This window comes from Hetaerina americana, unplaced genomic scaffold (assembly GCF_022747635.1).
Source record: "Hetaerina americana unplaced genomic scaffold, ioHetAmer1.1.p SCAF_12, whole genome shotgun sequence".
Lineage (NCBI taxonomy): Eukaryota > Metazoa > Arthropoda > Insecta > Odonata > Calopterygidae > Hetaerina > Hetaerina americana.
Window position 1 is genome coordinate 34,722,601 of NW_027286292.1, and position 18,330 is coordinate 34,740,930.

Sequence of the window (18,330 nt, forward strand, 5' to 3'; positions counted from 1 at the left end):
TGTCATTTACAGCACGGATGGGTTAATAGAATAATATTTTTATCCCGATATCTCGGTCATTTCTTAGAAGTAATTACTTAAAAACGATACCCACACATGTATGCATGCATGTATACATATATATTATATGTATATGTAAAATTTTTAAATGAAAACATCCACACACCTATCCCAAATCCATTCACCACACAACTGGTGCAGTATGGTACATTTACAGGCAGCGGATAAATTGCCCATCTTCACAATCTACTGCTTACTAAATTAGTACTATGCTCATTAACTCTAGCTCATTACCTCTGTCATATAACAAATACATAAACTTATTATAACCTCTATTTCTCTATATTAAAGATCTCATAAACCCTAGTGAGTCACTCGTGCCTCTTCTCTTTCTAAACGCAATGAAATCACTCTGTAAGCAATCATTCACTCTCTTCTTTCTATCTTCTTTTGATGATTCTACCATCTAGGTGCGTCTGACAGCGATTTTTTTTCAAAGATCTCACACGCGGTAGACTTTAAATTATTCAGAATGTGAAGTAGCTCTGAATTGACGATATTTCCGGGAATATTTGCCATTATAATTGCTATCAATTCACTCATAAAAGTTTTTCCTGCCAGATGCTTCCCCTGATACTCATGTAGTGAGAATTTACATCTCTCTCCGCGGAATTATTCGCTTTCAAATCCATTGTCTTTTTTTCTTCGATGTGGAGTATGATTGTTCCTAAGCAATCCTCTATCTATATCAAATTCACTTGATTATCTAAGCATGCTGGTGTAATATTCCGTTTATTTGATTCTTCCTCGTGATCCATTGGTTTCTACTTCTATTACGTTCCATACAAAACGAAATGCCGACGCATTTCAGAATGCGCCACACTTCCAGCCGCGAAAAAGGACCCAGGTCAGTTTGCGAACGAACATTCGGAAATCGATGTTACCCGTATTATCACCCTTAAAATGAAACAATATGCATTCTCGATCTAAAATACAAGTCCACGTGTACCCACGCACGACCGCAGAGAAATTGGCACCAAGTTAAAGTTATTAGGAGAATTATCGCGTTCGCACGACTGACTTTCCAAGCATGACCTTCTTTATCCCTTAACACCGGACCACAGCTCAGGGTAGAACCTTCGACTCTGATTTTTCCGCATAAAATTCCCATATTCAATCAGAAGGAAATTAACTCCTCACCTCTTCAATGCCTTTTTCAATCATTTTAAGACGGAATTCGGTTATGGTGAGAGATGAGGCGAATTGGTGTGCTTCTATTATTCATTAACTCTTTTAAAGTTTTTCAGTGGAGTTTCCCTAATCTTAGGAATCGTTTATAACGTAAGGTGTATGATAAGTTTTTCACAATGAGTTTCACGCATTGGAAAGGGACGTGTTAGTCGAGGGGATAGAGTATTAGACTAACCGAAGGTCCCTAATTCGATTCCCGAGCCCTCCCCTGGAAACAATCAGCTCCGCCCAAGCTGAGTGATTTTTCGGGTACCAGATGTTCCTGAAAAACCATAAGCGGCGCAGGGAAAAGACTTTCCTTGGCGGAACTGAACTGTCCCTTACCATGATGCGTGAATTTCATACGCCGTTGGAATTAGCACTAGGTGAGGTAGCTTTACACTCACCCATCGAACTTACCTGGCGGTTGAAAACTGTGGTTTGGTGAAGTATGCGCGTATTTCTTCAAGCATTGCAATGTCATAATCTGAGATGAGTGAGATGGAAATAGCCTTAACTCTCGAGGCACCTTTAAATTTAAATTTATCGATAATACGTGCAGTGTAGCTAGTTACATTCATATGTAACTAGCTACACAGCATTCATACGTGCTGTGTAGCTAGTTACATTCATATGTTCTATGTCATTCTAGCATGTTCTTGCTTCCCTTATTTTATTTTAATTAAGATAATTGTCAATTATAAAAATGTTATAGAGTTCCTTTGCATTGTAGAGCACATTGAAATTAGGTTAGAGGAAAACAGAAAGGCTTCATTAATCTATTCCTTGTCTTGCCACGTTGAAATGTGCAATTCCTCATGACAACAGTAGCGATCATATGCTAAATAATAAATAATATAAATAAATAAACATCCCCTTTCACGCACCTCTTTGTTGGATTGCGGGGTATTTATATGGATACATGGAAAAGTAGCAAGAGTACTTGTCCCATGAGATCGCAGGAAACAAGTATTCTCTTTTTCTTAAAATGATATATAAAAAAATACGCCTGCCACTGTTTTCTTAAATGAGTTTGCTAATGAATTAAAATATTTTATTATTATAAATATTGTAAAAACAGTAGATTTGGATCCTTACTATGGTTCACCAAAGAATAAGTATCTAACAAATCACATATTTCAACACACAAATATTTCACAAATTCTTCGTTACTTCATTTAATATTGGAAAATTAATTATGTCTAGTCATCGCAGCAGAAACATGAGAATAAGAAAAAATAGAAAAATATATCTCTGGATAATCAGCAACAGTATTGCAAATAATGTAAAAATAGTAGATTGACAGCTCATGGTGGTGCAACAAAGATTCACATACCGAAACACATTATATCACAAATTCATCACTACTCGTGTCAAAATGGTTGCTTGCATTCCCTCATACATAGTTCCTTTCGTGTATTTATATTGTAAACATAAACGTCTACCACCATTACGCTGATTTTACGCACAAGACGATTGCAATGCGGAGTGAAGTATTTAAAATAAAATATATATTAGTATTTGAATAATATAAATATATGCTTCATGAAGTAAAGGTATCAACTAAAGAAAATTATTAATCAAATACTATTGATTATCGTAGTTCGGCGTATTTATAATGAGATATTTTTGAAGAACCAATGTTGCCACTCTTACTTCAACTGTTTTTACTCAACAATTCTGGTCACTTTTTTATGCAATAATGCGAGTAAGCGTTCAAACACTCCTGCCTGAAAATTGGTAGCTTATAGTACGCCTGCTAAAGACTAGTGATGTAAACACACTGCTGCTACCAAAGTGAAAATAAAGCCAGGTGGAGTTTCAAAGGCATTCTTGATTCCGTCCGAAACTCGTTTTTAGTCGTTTTTGGCGGTGAAACATGCCCGGCGGAACGAGACCGCTCGGCGGAGTGATAGTTTCATTCGGTTAGAAGTTAATTGAGGTGATAGAAGAGGTGAAGGCGATAAGCCCCTTTAGACTTTTGCACGAGACCTCAATCGGGACGAGACAAGAGTGAGGTGAGCGACGTGGAGCAGCATGATCTTAGTCTTGTTTCTTCTTGTTTCCGACAAAATTGATCAAATTAAAAAAAAATCTTCCCCTTGCAATTTTAAATTTAGAGCTAATACTTTCGCGTCCTAAAACTTACGTTACGCATTTTGGCAAGTTAATTCGGACATATTTCGTGGGATACACTAACGAGTGTAAGAAGCTTGATTGCGGACGTTCACCGAACTAAATTCTTTAAAAATCTATTAATGATTCATTTTTCCTCAGATAACCTACCTCGACTCAACGTGTATTTTAATACTATAATGTGGCTAATTTATTGAAAGTCTTGATACTTAGTAGTTTACATTTTTCATTTTTGAAGGGATATGAGTCCTGACCTGAGGAAAAGCTTAAGCATATTGTTCACATCCCCCATTTTCTTCTTTTCCAGGGTGTTGGTGTGCATGGTCCATGGTTTTGGGGAGTACCTCGTGTCTTATCACGAGGTGTCGATGGCATTGGCAAAGGAAGGCTGCCTGGTCTTTGGCCATGACCATAGTGAGTGACTTTTAAATTCATTCTGTGTTCCTTAAATTCATTTGTGCTATGTAAGAGGAGAGACCATCGTGGGAATACTGCATATTTATGAAGCGGTCAAGTTCTCTTATTATTAACGTCCAGCTATTTCATTCTTAGCTTTGTTTCAGGCGAATCGAACCGAATCGAATTTATCTATTAGTTATCAGGTACTACACGTCTTGTACATATTAGACTAAAACGAGAGCCTAACCTACGAAGTTCACAGTCGGATAAAAAAAGCCGCCGTCCCCACCAAGATTCGGGCTTCCAGCTGTTTCACTGTCTCTTAGCTGAGGCCTAACTAACCAGCTCATGCGCATACTATTGTTCATCGTTGAGGCTTGTTGTCGGGCATTCGTTAAATGTATCTCATGTGAATCAGTCTATGGGTCTCGCTCTTATGATTGCTCAGGAATTATAAAAATTTCGTTTTTTTTGGTAGATGTGTGCTTTGGGTGGACAACGAAATTTTCATCGGAGTTCCTTTTTTATGTTTTTTTAATTATCTATAATTTAAATATAAATCTCCATTTTAATTCTGTATTTACTATTGCTTATATGTATATAACACTCAATGCTATATGTGGTTAGACTTTTCAAGTTGGAAAAATAAGTTGTAAAAGACAATGGTTGGGTGTTCTTGTTTCCACTTATTTGCTTGCAATATAATATTTTGATGTAACTTAATTATTATAGCAATGATGTTCTTTATATATTACAATTTTTCATTATTTTCTATTCAATGGTTACACGAATGATATGTATTTATCGAAAAATAGTCCTATCCCCTTAAGGAATATTTAGTTTTTAAATCACTTGTTTAGGAAGTCATTTGCATGATATTGTGTAGAGGTTAATTAGGCATCTTGAGAAAGCAAACAATTTTGGAGGTTAATTTTTACAATAATGTTAAGAAGGGTAAGACTATAGTAGTACGAGGGATTGCACGCATTTTATTGACAATCATATCTCAGTAGTGCGTTAATTTGCATTAAAGAATGAGTGAAATGTTCGGGACTCTTTCTGCATAGCATTTTTCATGTGTGGCTCAACTCGGGAGTAAAACTCTTTTTTATAATTATTTCATTTTACACACTCATTAGGTTATTGAATTTTTACGGCCCAAACTTTAATATTCACATGCATCCGCGTTCTCATTACTCGAAATAATATTACGATTTACGATACTGAGTCCCCCAACGCTTGAATCCTAAAATTATCTTTTCCTCCCATATGTTCTGGTCATAGGAGTGTTCAAATTTCAGTGACTTTCAATAATATTGCTGTAAATTAGTATATAGTTACATTAAGCTGTATCAAATCTTTGCCTCTGGGTCAATCAGCCACTCAACCGCCACGAAAAAGCTTCGTCCAATTATGTGACCTTCAGCATTTTTGACGTAAAATATCAGGCAACGTCAAAGCTCTGGCATTCGTCACCTTTAATCTGGCATCACTCAAATTTTAAGCGATCGTCATTGCCACGATACGAGATGGGCTTGTAAAAGGGATTATGAGTATTGCCACGTAGGTTTTTTAGGCTATTTTTATCGAGGATCTCGTTCGTATGGATTCCGAGTTCCGTGATGGCATTTTCTTTTGTCTCGTATTTGATTGATTTTATGTAAGAACATTGTTATAGTTTACATTAATTGGGACCGAAGATCATTGCTTTCGGATGGGAGGCATTCGAGTGTTTACACATAGATGAACGCGAGGCTTTGCACGTTTTCCTTCTCCCTCCGTTCTTTGCTCCCGCCCCCTTTCCGCGTCGCCGCCCAGCGTTAACTTGTATTGGAGCTAAAGCAAACGGCGTTGTTTGGAAGATGATACTGAAAGGTTAAGGTTACAGGAGTGGTGGAGATATAGGGAGATATTGGGGGTAAAGTCCAATTAGATAATTTTGCAAATGTATCTACGATCATGACTGGCATTTTCGGCGATGTTCTCTTTCAAGTTTTATTCGGTAAATAACAACCTTCGTTTTAATGAGTATAAAGATAAATGGGTGCCTTATCCGGGACTGGAATATAATCAGTTTACTTCGACTGGATTTTTCTCATAACAAGGTTCACGTGCGCCTTTAGCAAGAGATAGTTCAGAAATTTAAATGGATTTGAATTCTAATTCTTGAGTTTCGGGATTTATTCCTGATAGTGTTATCTGGAACCAGATTTGGGTGGATTTAAAGCACATTATTTCAGTAGTGATGATTTGAATTCAAATTTCCCATTAGCTTGCACATTTATAATTAGACTTAATCCATTGGATTTTCTTTCCAGAGCTTCGTCCAAATATGAAGGTCGTTCAGGTTCACTTCAATACTCTACATCACAGGAACAATTCGAGTCGCTACCCGATCAATTCCACTACCCTATGTATGAAATTATAACCTCTTCTCTTGGAATCGAACGCCAACTTGAAGGCATCAGTCTAAACAAATCGCGTAGACAAAACGTTGGCCCGTTCAAACAAGTAAATCTTTCCTCTGGATTAATGATTTTTCTCAGTGATCATATTAAATATAACTTGCACTCTTCTGTGGTCACTATGTCCTTCCAAGTGTTGCTATATTTAGGACGTTTTCGGGTACATTTTTTTCCTTATGGATCAAGTATTCGTGTATTATTTCCTCTGGTGGTTGTTAGTACTGATTGGTTGAACGAGTTTGATGTAAAAACACGAAGCAGTGATTCCTATGACTCCTTTACTTTACCCCTTATTATGTTCTTTTCATTCTACGGAGGGAATATTGAATTTCCCTTCTATTGTTGAAATGAGAATTCAAATTAGCGAGTTTTATAACTGATCTATATCCGGAATGGTCTATAGTAGGCAAAAATGTACACACCTCTCGACCTAGGGCTTTTTGTGGAACATCAAACGCTTTCTATGTTACTTTTAGAGAAAGACTCACTACTGCTTTCGTTTTCATATTTTCAAGATCGTTTCTATCAGGTCTTTAATATCAGGTCTATTTTGTTCTATCCTTCATTAAAAGATGGGATAAGAGGCAGAGCTGCGATCGCCCAGCCACCTAAAGCATTCGGGTGAATCCTTGCAGCTCAATTAACATGGTGGGTTTACGAATTCCCATTTGAGCCCCATTCCCATCTAGAGAAGCCATTATTTTATTGTTTCCCTTGAGAGAAGCCATTCATCATATGGCAGTTAAGCCGTCGTTCTTCAATCGGAACTCCCGTACCATTCAAAATGGCAATACGAACCCTCAGAGCTGCGCATTCACCAGTTTTTTTAAGCATGGCAACAGGGAACCAAGCTGAAGCCATTCTACTTTACAAACAAGTTCCCAAAAAGCTAACCTGAATTCACTATACTTAAACTTTCTGCAAACTTTACTTTACTTGAAATTAAATCACACGACTCCGGTTAAAAGTTTTGATAGAATCGAAAGCCTAAGCCACTAAAACTACCTGTCGCCACCACAAGACGAAGAAATAGCAACAAACAACACAAAAACTGAAATGCTTCACAATATGATAGTTTACACCACACTGCACTTCACTAAAAATTAAGCACACAGTTACTTCAGCTGAAGGAAGCAGCAGAGTCTCGGCAATCGATTCTCGGGAGTGAGGTGGAAACACGTCTACACTCGTCGAGGGCCAGGAAAAGAATGCACCCGTAATCCATCAAAGATGTGTGGCAGCGGGTGTAAGCACCAAGTGGGTTGGGTAAGGGATAAGGAAGGATAAGAAAGAGGAAAGGGAAAAAAATACATTTCCTGAAAACCTCGAAAAAACGTGAAAATTTGGGTACATGCTAGCGGAAAATTTTGTTCCAAACAAGTGTTATTTTAACCTATAAAAGAGTTCTTTGGTATACGAAAAGAGAAGAAAATAAAAATGGATATGATAGGGGAAGAGAAAAGGGAAAACTATTCAGTAAAAAACCCAGAATAACGTGCAAATTTGCATACATGATAGAGAAAGACTCGATTCAAAATAAGGGTCAATTCACCAAACATATCAGTTGATTGTTATGCGAAAAAAGTGAATAAGAATGAATCACAACCATTTATAGGATAGACCTGAACCATACCAAGACAGATCATGGAGTACTGTAAGGTAAGAAGGAGGAAGTTTTATCAATTCATGGCCATGAAACATATGGTCCCCATCCCTAAAGTCACAGGTAGAAAATGTGACACCCCGCTGTTGGCAGCGGAAGGCGTGAAGCATCACCCCATGGAGAGGGACGAGGAATGAGATAGGGAGCTTGAAAGCACAACAAAAAGGCTAGGGAAAGTTGTAACGTGCGCTACATTCATTATATGACAGTACTATACGATCATGCGGAAAGGAATTTTCCAACAAAACAGAAGAGATAATGAAATTGCATGCATGTAAGTAAACCTAATTATTCCCTAAACGCTGTGGGTGGCTAGTGGTATTTTGTTTTCTCCAACTCGACTATTACTATCCTGTATTGTCTGTGGGAAGTGGTCCTTGAGACTCTTAGTTCTAGCCTCTATTTCTCGGTTTTTAAATAGATGATCCGAGAGACTATATGTTGGATTGCGAATACTTGACGAGACTTATACAAAGTGCTGAAACAACCGGCTCTGATTTTGCTAATAAGTTCAACCTAGTAGAAAATCGTCTTTGTTTTAATGATTCCCAACCCGACTCAAGAAGCATTTCTGTGACGCTTTTCGTTTTGTCGTAACAGTTGTTAAAGAAGCGGGCCACCCTGCGTTGAACCTTCTCAATTTACCGTATGTGGCCACTTTCACTCGGATCCCGTGCACTGCATGCTTATTCTGAACGAGCCTGTATATGGATTTGTATTTTGAGTAGTATAGAATATTAAGTTGATTATTTAAGAAGATATAAGCTTTATAGCTACGATCTTCGAGTGTCCCAAAAAACGGAGGTATTTTAAATGTCTATGTGAAAATTCACCGTAGAGGGTACAAGAAAAATACACTTTAAAAAGGAGAGAATTTTTAATTATTATTATTTCCAATATTGCTATAATAATTTGTGGTGTCATTTAGAGGAACCAGTGCTTACTACGGCAGATCAAGTTAAATACTTGAGGGTCGTTCTAACACCACGTCCTTCATGGGCAGCCCATATCAAGAGAAGATGTGGATCCGCCTTAAAGAAACTCCGCTTCATTGAACGGGTGGAGGAGAAATGCAAAGTAATAGTTAAAGAGAGATGTTGTGTCACTTCATAATGGCCGTATTTGGAATATTCCGCCATCGTTTGGGAACCTTCAAAGAATGCATCAATAATAGAATTAGATTAAGTTCAGCGGAAATCCGTCAGAATCGTCAAAAAAATTTACGATAAGAATAAGAATGTGGCAGGCGTTTTAGACGAATCAGGCTGGGAGCCGCTTGAGATGCGAAGAGATCAAGCGAGACTTAGACTTGCAGCTAGGTTCAGAACACATAAGTTTAATTATGGCACAAAGGGAACTATTGTGGCTCAACACTAATTAAGCAAGTTAGACCACTAAGATAAGATAAAAGAGATAAGGTTCCAGTTCAGATTGATAAAATATTTCTTCCTTCCTCGGACAATCAGGAATGATAATAGTAAGAAATAAAAGTCATTATAGAAATAATAAAGACGCTCTAATTACAAGCGAGGATAAGATTAAAGGCTGCGGAGACACATGGTGCAATCTTATGTGCATGTGTATGCTAGTTGCTAGAATATGTGTTTGCATGTGTGTCAGTTAAAATCGGTTTTGCGTGACATGCGAATTGGTATGCTTTTGTTTGTATCGCATGTGGTTTTATTCCATTTTACGGTTATTTTCCTAACACCTCCCGCCACATGCCCTTGCGGTGGCATGCGGAGTATTCTGTAGATCTGGATATATCGTCTAATGCTGAGGCCAAAACCGTGGGGAATTCACATATCAGGGTTGGGGGGTAGTTTCTTTCTTTATGCCGCCCCGGTTTTCCCAGTAAGAACCGGATTCCAGAAAATGACTGCTTGGATGAAGCCGAATGTACCAAAAGCTCTTCAGATTTCAAGTAATAGCAGTAGTAGTTTTAGGGGAGACGACAAAAAGCTGAGGTCATTTTTGCCACCAGGGATGGCTGAGAAAGGAGGAAGGGTGGAGAGAAACCCAGCATCGGCTAATGTTTACTCATAACGAAAGGCGCTAAGGGGTCCGCAGTTTAACGTCCCATCCGACGGACGGCGTACCGCACCATCCCGATTCCCTTATATAGTATTTCTATCCATGGCCGGTCGTTAGATAAACGCTAACCCACCCTCATTAGGCTCCCCACTAGGCTTCCAAGCTCCTCGGCTGCTACGTCTCTGCAGACTTATAAGCTGCCAATAATTTCACAAGATGGCCCAGAATTGATGATTGCCCTTCCTATAAGGCATTGACTAATTTTAATGATTCATTGCTATCATGGAAAAAGATCGTGAAATTACAGGCATAGACACAAGAGAAGACTTTGAGACTTTCCGCACTACACTATCGCTACGCAGCATGGTTTCACGGATAGTGGACATTTGCCATGGTGTTTTCCTGTGGAAAAAATGACAACACATTGTTCGATGCCTTCGGCCTAGGTTAAAGGTCCAAAAAACCTTAGCTTTTATGATTTGCACTATCAAATTTTATAAATTTATTAGAAAATATTCTGGATGTATGGAAAAATCTGGTTTCATCAAATGAAAGGACGTACTTTTCCGCAGAATGTATTTGGCTTGGTACAACGCGTTTCACCGTGAAACGGGATCATCAGGTACAAATTTGGGATAAGATGCATGTGGAAGATAGATAGACTTAGTGTGATAGGTGGGAGTAAGTTGGGGCTCGAACAGAATTGCTCATTTCGTAGGAATCAGGGACCAATACGAAGTAAAATTATAGTAATTCTGAGGAAGGGGTGGGCGAGGGGGGGTGTCGACAAGAAATCATAGGGGTGGTAAAATATGGCGAATGGGTTTCTGGTCAATGAGGGGTGGTCGGATATTTAAATGACTGCGGAGGGGTGATCGAAGGCTAGAGGTGGAGTATGTGGTTTTTTGTCGGATTCAAACGTGAAGTGTGTGTTGAGGAGTGAGAGGTTTGGAAAAATTTGTCCATTGAAGAGTGCTACATCTGAGTGGGGTGAAGCTCTTACAATATCCAACCGTTCGAGGGCATACAACGTTATACCTTTGGGTACACTATGCAACAACACTTATGGAAAATGTCACTGTTGTAACTGTGGTCTTTTACATGGGAAGGTGGAGGTTGAGCCAGAATTTTTAAAACAACTGAAATGTTTTCGCGTCAGTTTTTGGATGTTTCTGCCAATCTGACCGATATAGATTTTATTTCAGTCGTTACATTTGACTTTATATACTGATGATTTTAACAATTTATCCTGGGCATCTTTGCCGTTATGGAGAAGTTTGGAACGGGTTAGATGTGTATAAAAGGCTGCTGTTAAGGAGCTTGGAAGCCGTTTTAATGATTTGTAAGAGATATTGTTGGGAAATGCAAGGAAACGCCATCTGGTATCTATTGGTTTTGTAATTATAAATTTGAGATTTGATTGATGACTCTTTCTATAGTGTTTCTTTAGTAAATTTTCAACCAAACTGGGTGTTAAACCATTGTTTGAAGCTATGGCTCAAATGTTTTCAAGTTATATGTTGTAATTATTGGGATTGAGTGGAATGTTTAGGAGACGGTGGAGGGTGGCGTATTTATGGGAAAAGTGATGGCAGATTCATTCAGAACTAATGATCAGTGTAGGTTGATTTTCTGAAATTACCGAACCCATGTTTTTGTATAACTAATGAGATTCTTAAATCCAAAAAGTTAATCCTGTGTCGCTGATCCTTCTCAATAGATTCTGTGGTTCAAAATATTTAAAAGTTTAAGGAAGGAATCTAATTGGCGTTTGGTGGCTGTCGGAAGACTTAAGGATGTCATCTACATATCTAAACCAATAGTCTACATATTTAATGAGTTGGGTGTTTGAGTTGTAAAATTTTACTCCGGGAGAATTGACGAAGAGATCGGTTAAGATAAGTGAGGGCCCTTATTGGACCATTCGAATGATGATAGAACTGATTATTGAAATCAATTCTGAACTGTGAATAACTTGTGGACAGATAAATTTTGTGGATGGCTGGACACCTACGCACCTGCCATAATATAGCGGGTACTAAACAGCTGACTTTGACCCTGTGATAGCCTGGAACTTTTCATTTTCAGCCCAGACATATAAGGGTAAAGGATTTATGGATTGTTCACATATATCTTGTATGTTTAGCTGATTCAGATGTATTTCAAATGTAAATGTTTAACCAGGTTATTAGGGAAACTGAGAAAGTAAGATAAGAGTTTTGAAGTACACCTTTGATTTCCGGAAGTAAGATTAAGAAGAAGAAAATTATGACACGTATGAATCCGCACGAAAAACTCTATTCGAGTGTATATCGTATTTTAAACCCGGAAGAGGGTTTAAAATACGAGGGGGACATGATAAAAATGGATTTAACATGGTTTAATTCACCTGTTGGTATAATAGAGAGTTGTTGCCCCTAAATTAGAAAGCTACAACATTGGATGAAAACTCGCTATGCCAATTAGGAATTCAAGGTGGAAACCTGTCTGACAGTTCATGATTTAAACTGAGCATGGCATCCATTAGGAACTTAACCTGTGGGCAAGTTATAGGGCATAATTATATTTTGAGTAGCAGCGAATGTGCGAGAACAGTTTTCTTAAACCGTATCGGACGAAATTGGGTAAAGCCCAGGAATGGCTTAGGTAAAATTAAGGCTTAATGATTATGGGTAAAATGCAGCCATTCCCTGGCTCCATTTTACCCATAATAAACCGTCAACCGTTCACTCCACTAATCCCTCAGTGTGTGCCCTATTGAACCGAGATGGGCTAGTATGATTCAGAATAATTCTCCTTCGGAGTGAATGGAATGGGATGGGCGGCGGGCGCAAAGCTAAGCTAAGGGGATCAAGAGGGCCTCCTTCCGATAAGCGGCCGGCGGCTTACGGGAGTGCACCCGGGTAGGTTTGCAGGCACTCGCGTGATCACCTCATGGTTCCGGCGAGTGGAGAATGGGAAAATGTATTACGTGCGCATCAATGAATATAGGAAGAGGATCCGATATAATTTTGAGTGGATTGCCAAATTTATTGTCATAGTCTATTTTCTGGGTGAAAGGAAGTTTTATCGTTAGTTTTATGCGGCGTTCGGCCCAAGGTTAGTGTCCATGGTAGCTAAGTGACAATAATAACGGCCTTTTTACCAGATGCCTGTTGATCAAAAAGTTCCAAAATAGACGCATTGCACTTCTTGAATTTACCTGGATGGATCCCTTATCATTAACCATTCAAGAAATTGATAAAAAATAAACTATAAAAAATTGATTGAAAATATGTACTATTCACCAATCCTGTTTAAATTTCTTCGGGAACAGACAAGATTTAAACAGCTGGAAGATTTTGCGGCATCCCTATGGGTTATAAGGGATTCCCGGGATTTTTACGAACTGTGCTCAATGCTCGTAGCTATGCTCAATGTGGATTCAGCGAAGCGAAACATCGCGGGAAACCTTGTAATTCGAGATAGAAATTCTCTCTCAAGCAGAACGTCCTTCCTTGTCCATTCGATTGGAGTGGTAGCAGTTACCACGGGAGGTGACCGACAGGTCTACATATACATAATACCCCACCAGCCGCCGCAAGGTCGTATGGCGGGGGCGTTAGGTCACCAAACATGCAAACACAATCAAAGCAGTCATCAGATTAGGTCATTCGAGCCATAAGGAATCGGATAATTTGGTGGAGGCAGGATTTACATGAAATAAGGAATGGAGAGAAACCTGCGTCGACATTAGCGTACTCTTTGACGAAAGGCGCCTCGGGGTCCACAGTCTAACGTCCCCTCTGACAGAAGTGGCCTCCACATAGCACCCAAATAAGGAAAGGGGGACCACTGAAAACTTTTGCCTCTGCCAGATTACGAACCTGGGGCCTCGAGGTAGGAAGTCAATGCATTAGACACCGCACCAACCAATTCCCCCCATTTGATTGTTCCTCGCCAATATCGTGATTATACTAATTTCCCTAATGTATGTGCTTTTGGTGAGAATTTTATATCCTAACCTCATTAGGCTGAACTGGGTGCTAAGTTTGCTCTCCTTTTTTAATGGGGTGGAATCATAGTAATTTCATTTAATACTATACGAAATCTCAAATTAAGAATATCTTTATGACCCAATGCGTATTATACAGTTCCATTGTGTTGGGAGGACTAACTGCACCAACCACACGTTTTCTAAGGCTGCCTTTATTTTCTGCACCGAAACTTAAAGTGAAGCCTCATCTATACTCAACCTCCATGAGTGTGTTAGCTTATTCTGCGAGTTGCGTTATGCAGTTCCTTGTATGCAAATTGATGATTTCCGAAGCATTGCCCTCTCTCCATCGCACATGCTTTACCAATCTATACTCAACCTCCATGAGTGTGTTAGCTTATTCTGCGAGTTGCGTTATGCAGTTCCTTGTATGCAAATTGATGATTTCCGAAGCATTGCCCTCTCTCCATCGCACATGCTTTACCAATCCCACAAGGTTTATGTCTTCCCAGCGGCGCCCAAGCCATCAAAGCTCTTTCCGTGTTATCCTCCTAGCCAGTCTAATGTTGGCAGTGGAAGCCTTACGATTGCTACGACTCGCTTTTTTCGTCTTGCATTCACATGATTCTAAACGTTAATCAGGGCTGAACTTATGCAACTAGATCAGCTGAATTTAACAGCGAGATTTAAAAATGTACCGAAAATGGTAAGACATTCATCACCCAATTCTTGATGACGGCAGGAAGTATCAGCCAAAGGCTTTAGCAGCCTGGCAGCGAATCTTGTAGATACGTTAAGTGAGACTTTTCCGAAAATTCAGTCTCTATATCATGGGAAAGCAAAGCTTTGATAATGAGATGGATGGATAAAATAAACTGTTCCAGGGTTGATGTAGAGGAAGGAATTCATAATAAATATGCAGCACTTTTTCTCAAAATAGCTTCCCTTACTCTATTATAGATGGATGGATGGTAAAATCATTTGATTGTTGTTGCGCGTTAAACACATCCACTTCCTGAAATGTCGGAATCGTCAAAGCACAAATAAAAATGAAACTAATAGTTTCTCATGACCAATGAATATTAGGAAATAGCAGTGTAGAAATGATCCATCGCGTGATAGGATGGTAAGTTCATCGATGTTAATTTTATCCTTGAAGGCTTCCTTCCGCGACGACAGAGAATATCTCTCTGACGCCATCGGCATCAAACCTTAACATTTGATAGTCGTAGCATTCTCTGTGCACGCAATTGCCTGGCTGTTCAGCCTTGCATAACTCGAGTTGAGCACTTCAGATTTTATTAATTGTGACCCTGAAAATGATATTTTGTCACTCGTAGTAGTGGTATAGTGAAGTTCAAGCCTCACGAGAACCAACGGAGTAAAATTGTTCCCGCCGTTTAACTATGATTTTTAGTTCAAATCAGTTTTGCAGTACCTCAGTTCTCTATGATATTTAAGGAATGCATTTATAAATTAACTCGGATGAACGACAAAATCATTCATTAAAATATCTTAGGGGATTAAAGTATGTTCCATTTTATTCTGGAAGAAGTCTAGCTAGCTCTTTTCCATGAAAACATTCATTTTATCGGGTCCCACGTCAAACCCTCCCCAGAGACATCGCCCTGTCTCTATAGCCTCACTTAATATTCACCCTGCGGCATTGCGTCCCCCCGCATTTTCACACACGCGAATCGTCATCCCCGGATATTTCATCGCCTTGAAATTAAGTCCCCGGAAGTACATGAGAACGTGTGCGGAATATTATCGAGCATGCTTACATTATTTAAACGTTGATATAAATGTAACATGTAAAAATAGTAGGTATTTGAGGCCATAAATTGTGAAAAGAATAAAAGGAACTAGTGGTAGAAAATAAAACCGTATTTCTTCTGGTCAAATGAGGTTATGACTTGAGTAATGGGACAATTTATTTGCGATGTGCATCGTTAGCTGAACTATAGAAGGGAAGTAACTGCATATACAAAATTCAGAAAGAGAAATATTTTGGCTAAATATTGATATTTTAATAATAATAATAATAATATCAATTGAAAGGTTAGCAATAGTAGGTAGGAATTAAAATAAATGTTCAAAATGCGGATCTACGTGCCCTCCAGCGGAGAGAGTTTGCTTGTTAAAGAGGTTAGAACTTGAGCGATTACTTGTATCAAGAGCTTCGTGACCCTTTTAAATGGCTTTTTATCCAAGGCGGACGGACGTAGCTCGCACATCAATCAATCGTTTATTATTTTTAGCCGTAGTCTCCATTTTCAAACGATTCTAAATGCTTTAACAAATAATCTTCCGTTTCTGCATCAAGGAGAACGAAAGACATTGCAGATACTTGCACTTCGTGGAAGAACTCATAAATGCATTCGCTATTTAGAAATACCTACGGTATTCTCTACCAGTTGTATTCCTATGTTTAATATCCTCAGCGCTGATATCATAATTCATAGTATTTTTTCGAATATTATACCTTTTTGAATTTAAAAATTGGCCCGTGAAGTTATATTCTAAATTTTATCTCATATTTAGGTGAAACGTTTGTCCAAACAAAAGGGGTTTGTTCACATCTGCGCCAGTGAACCTGTAACTACTCTTTATTATAGGTTAACTTCCACAAATGCATTTGTTCTTAATACTAATGGCATGGCATGTGAATCTTATTCATTTCATTTTTAAGCAATATAATTATATGGCCAAAGTCATTATTTCTGTTATATACCCCCTTTGTGTATTCAACTGTGAAAAACCTACTCTGCAAATCATTCCAAGTTTTTTTTGAAATCAGACACGAATGCAATTGGTTTAAATATCTATATAATTAGTTAATAGTGCCATTCTGTTTATTTGCATACATATCATTTTCAAATAAAATGCATCTGATGTTAAACGCCGATGCCACAAAGTTGAATCTCCTCATAGTCACAACATCCATTTTCTGTTAACTCAAGTGTCTCATTTGTTTAAGAAAATTTAACGATTGTTTGCAATTGCTTCAATGGCCACAGGGCACACTTAGAAATTTAGATTTTTTTCATCCGTAATTAAATTATTCAATCGTAAGGCATGCGTTTTTATTCAAAGCGAATATTCCCTTGCATAAGTTTTTAAACAGTTTCAATAAAATTGCTAGATTTATTATCCCGTTCCGCATCTCTTCAGGTTTCAAAACTTTCCCTTGCCAATCTCCACCTATTCCGAAATCGAAAGATGCACTCCCTTCATCATATAATTTGTTTAACCAATAAGTTTATTCACTTTTACAACACAATGCACCATGCACGTCACAAAGAAAATGCTCCATCGCGTCAATAATGTCATTAAATTTTAATAAATACGGTGTTAGTTTCGGCCAATATTTGAATTTATGCTCTTGACATATTATGTTCCTAAATACCTACTGTTTTTTACATCCGCTCTGATAACGTTTTAAATAATGTAATCTTGCTGATTAAAATTATTTTGCGTCTAATCATAAACTGCCTGGAGTTAAATGCCAAGGGGACGAAATACCCGAAGAGATACTCAATTAAATTTGCACACCTGTAAGGATAAGCATTAAAACGTTTCTGCCGATTTAAATTGATATTTGCGTAGTGTCATTGCTAGATTTGGTTTGGAAATGGATATATCTTGCGTCAAGTATTGCATTCATACTTTTAGTGCATATAAGGGGGAAAACAGCACTAGATGCACCACAAATAACAAAAATGCTATATGTTGTATGCTTAAGTTCGCCAATTCTAATTTATGGGGCATCCAATATATTTAAATTTGCATAAGTAATGAAAATTGGTTATCGGATCATGGTGAAGTTTTCTTTGTGTCTGGCCTCAAAACTTGATAAATTTGTTTGCCAAAACGTCGAAGTTGAGACTTCTACGATTTGAAGTTATGCGCGAGTTTTCAAACAGCAGGATTTCAAACAATTGGAAAATTTTCCGATCATTGATATACGACATGATAAATCTACTCATGAAATACTTTTTAATGCATCAAAATGAGTGTGATTACCTAATGAAATGAACAAATCACACTCAGTGACATGAATTTCAGTCAAATGATCATTTGTGTGTAGGGGTACTATGATTCATAATGTGACCAATTCGGTTTGAAGACAAGTTGACGGAGTACCTATTATACGAGTAATTCAAAGAATTATCACCATGTCCCATTTTAAAGGGCCCAGTTTTCGTCTGCTTATCCTAAATTTTACGATTTACAGGTGTTGTGAAATTATTTCAGGTCAAATGTTCAACTGGTAGGCTATGGGAGAAAAAAGTCACAATTAGTAGCATAAAATGTTTCCATGGGTTCAATTTTATAACTAATGTATCATTTCGATTTTGTTGTTGAGATAATAAACAAATATTGAAGATGCTGATAGGTGCCTTAAGCCATTAAACTGACTCATT

The 18,330-nt window shown here is 38.1% G+C and overlaps 1 protein-coding gene across 3 annotated transcripts in view; it reads left to right on the forward strand.

The window, feature by feature from the left end:
* The window catches only part of LOC139685912 (monoglyceride lipase-like), a 124,558-nt gene that overhangs the window by 67,721 nt on the left and 38,507 nt on the right, over window positions 1-18,330 (forward strand). For all 3 annotated transcript variants that reach the window (XM_071583046.1, XM_071583047.1, XM_071583045.1), the window contains exon 2: window positions 3,674-3,780. In XM_071583046.1, coding sequence (XP_071439147.1) covers window positions 3,674-3,780 — 107 coding nt within the window. The remainder of the gene's footprint in view (window positions 1-3,673; window positions 3,781-18,330) is intronic.